Source organism: Centroberyx affinis, unplaced genomic scaffold (genome assembly GCF_046629955.1).
Source record: "Centroberyx affinis isolate AG114_WGS23_722 - 3 ecotype Tasmania unplaced genomic scaffold, CSIRO-AGI_Caff_v1 ptg000514l_1, whole genome shotgun sequence".
NCBI classification, from domain to species: Eukaryota; Metazoa; Chordata; class Actinopteri; order Beryciformes; family Berycidae; genus Centroberyx; species Centroberyx affinis.
The window spans coordinates 665,001-667,693 of record NW_027279163.1 but is presented as its reverse complement, the minus strand read 5'-3'; the positions used below and the strand labels follow the sequence as shown (position 1 = coordinate 667,693).

At 47.6% G+C, this 2,693-nt stretch overlaps 1 protein-coding gene across 1 annotated transcript in view; it reads left to right on the top strand.

Annotated features, from left to right (window-relative positions):
• Window positions 1–2,063: 2,063 nt before the first annotated feature.
• LOC139642714 (serine/threonine-protein phosphatase 2A 55 kDa regulatory subunit B beta isoform) overlaps window positions 2,064–2,693 on the top strand; it is a 19,169-nt gene continuing 18,539 nt past the window's right edge. The window contains exon 1 of the mRNA XM_071517676.1: window positions 2,064–2,133. Within this exon, the coding sequence (XP_071373777.1) occupies window positions 2,064–2,133 (70 nt within the window). The remainder of the gene's footprint in view (window positions 2,134–2,693) is intronic.

The window sequence follows — 2,693 nt, the reverse complement described above, 5'->3', positions numbered from 1 at the left end:
CCACATCGTTTCTTTTGTCCTCGCAGACCCTGTTTAAATATTGATAGAGATGAGAAGCACCACTGACCACTCAGTCAGATCTGGGAGGTCAAGGATGGCAGCGTTTCACCGCAGATTTCATTAGGGGAGCAGAGGACTGTAAATATGGAAGCATGTGAATCACAGGCCTTCACCGATGCTCCAGCAGCCTTCATTATCCCCCTGCATGGATAATACCCCGTAATGTATTCCGATGGAGGTTGGAGGGTGATGGGGTGTAAAATAGCATGTGTAGGAAGGCCCTGTTTTTTGCTATGAGCAGCCTGCCTCCCTCACAGCCAGATCCCCATTAGCAGTGGAGCAGGGGATTGTATGTGTGCAAATGGTCCTGTGGATTAGGGAGCTAATGCATTTAGGAGAGGGGGCTCCGCAATCTCTTTATTGCTGCTGTGTGTTGTGGCTCTTGGAGAGGAGATATTCAGTCCCTTTGTGGAACCAAAGATTTGGGTAAAAGTGTGCAGATAAGGGCGAGGATGCACTGCAAGCAGAGCCACACTGATGCGACACACACACACACACACACGAACATACACACACACAACATGCACACATGCATCGTAGATTATAGTTTGTCCAGAAGAAGGCATGTTGTGTGCTGTTATTAAACTCAGCATGGAAATGAGATCTTTCCAGAAAGAGGCGCAGACGGCGGCCCTACTAATCTAATTAATCAGCGTCTGGGTTCTCTCATTTTCCTTATTCCCTCTCTTCCTGGCTGTTGCTCTCTCCTCTCCAGTCCTCCCCCTTCTTCGACTCATCCCTCCCTCCCTCCTTCTCTCTCTCCTCTCTCTCCCTGCCCTGATTTCTCTCTCTCATTCTGAACCTCTCCAGCCCTTCTCCAAGTGTCTGGACAAACAGACTCTGAAATGTGCCATGTCATGCACTTATAACACTCTGTTAAAGCGCCTGTTGTCTTCTCCTGGCGTGAATAGCAGCTGTCAGGGAATTGGGTCTATAATGCAGAGTGGGAGGCAGAAAGTAGGCTCACTGCTCTGTGTACTGTGACAATGTAGATGCCTCTGCAGCGGTATGGAGGGATGGGGATGCAGTGTATCAGTCTTATGAAGCAACCTGCCACTATAGGCCATAAGGCAGCCATCAGCGTTAGAAGCATGAACCTGGTTGGTGGTCAGCAGCCTCACAAATGAACAGATTTTGGGCTGAACTGTTTCTCTGAGGAATATCGTGGTGGTTCGAGTGAGCGTCACGTTTGCTGCTTGTGATTTTTTTTTAAAGAGCCAGCCGCCAGGCAACATGGGAGGGGCCCTTTGCTGAAGCGCGTCGGTAATAGCAGAGTGGGTACAGCTCTGCGCTATCCAGTACAGTGAGTCAGCTTAGCTACTGGGATGAGAGAGAGAGAGGCACTGGTCCGCTCCGGTGAATGAGAGAAGGGGGGAACAGACTCTGCTGGATCCGAAGTGGCATATTCAGGAGATGCGCGAGAGCCGAGAGCCTGACGTGGAAATACTGAACTGATCGGAGCAAGCTTGTTGACGCATAATCCCGCCCGCCCCGCTGGCGCTGGGAGGGGGGCAAATCTAGCCTGCCTAAACTCAAATCCTCCAAAAGAGATTTACCGAGTGCTGCTGCTGCGGGTTCAGCTACCTTCAAGACGGCACAGCAGCGAAATATGCGCTCTGCTTTTCAACCAGTTGCCTAGGCGTTATGTCTCCGTGGTGATACCGAGCATATTTTCATATTCTTTGAGAGAGAGCATGTTTCGGTGAGTTATTTGAAGCCGAGGACGTAATGCGCTATAATTAGGCTGTTATTAATCTAATTGGTAATATACGGCACTGTTGGAATCAGCACTGTCATTGCGTTGCGCCGGGCTGTTGGATGCGTCCTGAGGTGTGGACAGGACCTGCCAGTACATTACAGGTATTTGATCATTCTGTTGATTGTGCCGGAGATCTGGAGCTATGACAGGCCCCCCGCTGGTCTCACAGCCCGCCTGCTGACGGTACCAGGCAGGATGGGAGCAGGTCTGCCGGTTTCAGGATCCCGAACCAGCCGATTTATCAATGGAGGAGGAGAGTGACACCCGGAAAATCAACAACAGCTTCCTTCGCGACCACAACTATGCAACCGAAGGTATTTCGTTTGATGGTGTTTAAAAACTCATTTTTATATATCTAAGCTGTCATATCGTGGAGCCGCCGATAAGGTGAATTATACGCATATGATTTTGGAATTTAGCTATGGATAAGGATACAAAACTATAAGTCATTATAGGAATATTGGGCTGTATAAATATTATAGTGATGCCAGAAGAGATACAATTTTTTTTTATACAAATACAACAGCAAAAAAAAGTCCCTATTGGAATATTATAGTTGTACCATAGGAGATTAATATAGGCTACTATAAAGTGCGATAAGGTCATTTTCAACTCACTATTGAATACCTCAGATACACTGCTACTTCCTATAGGGATATTAAAGGAATATTTTAGTGTTTTATTTTATTTTTTATTTTTTTTCGTTATAGCAGCTTATAGAATCGCGTGTGGTATCGATTGCTAGGGATGACGAGGTGGCTTGCCATCACACCTGGCTATTTTCGGATGACCATACTGACCGAGGGAAATCAGGGCTTTAATCTGTGCAGCCTACATGAGCAGCAAGGGAATAAGCCTCCTGTGCAGCTGCTTC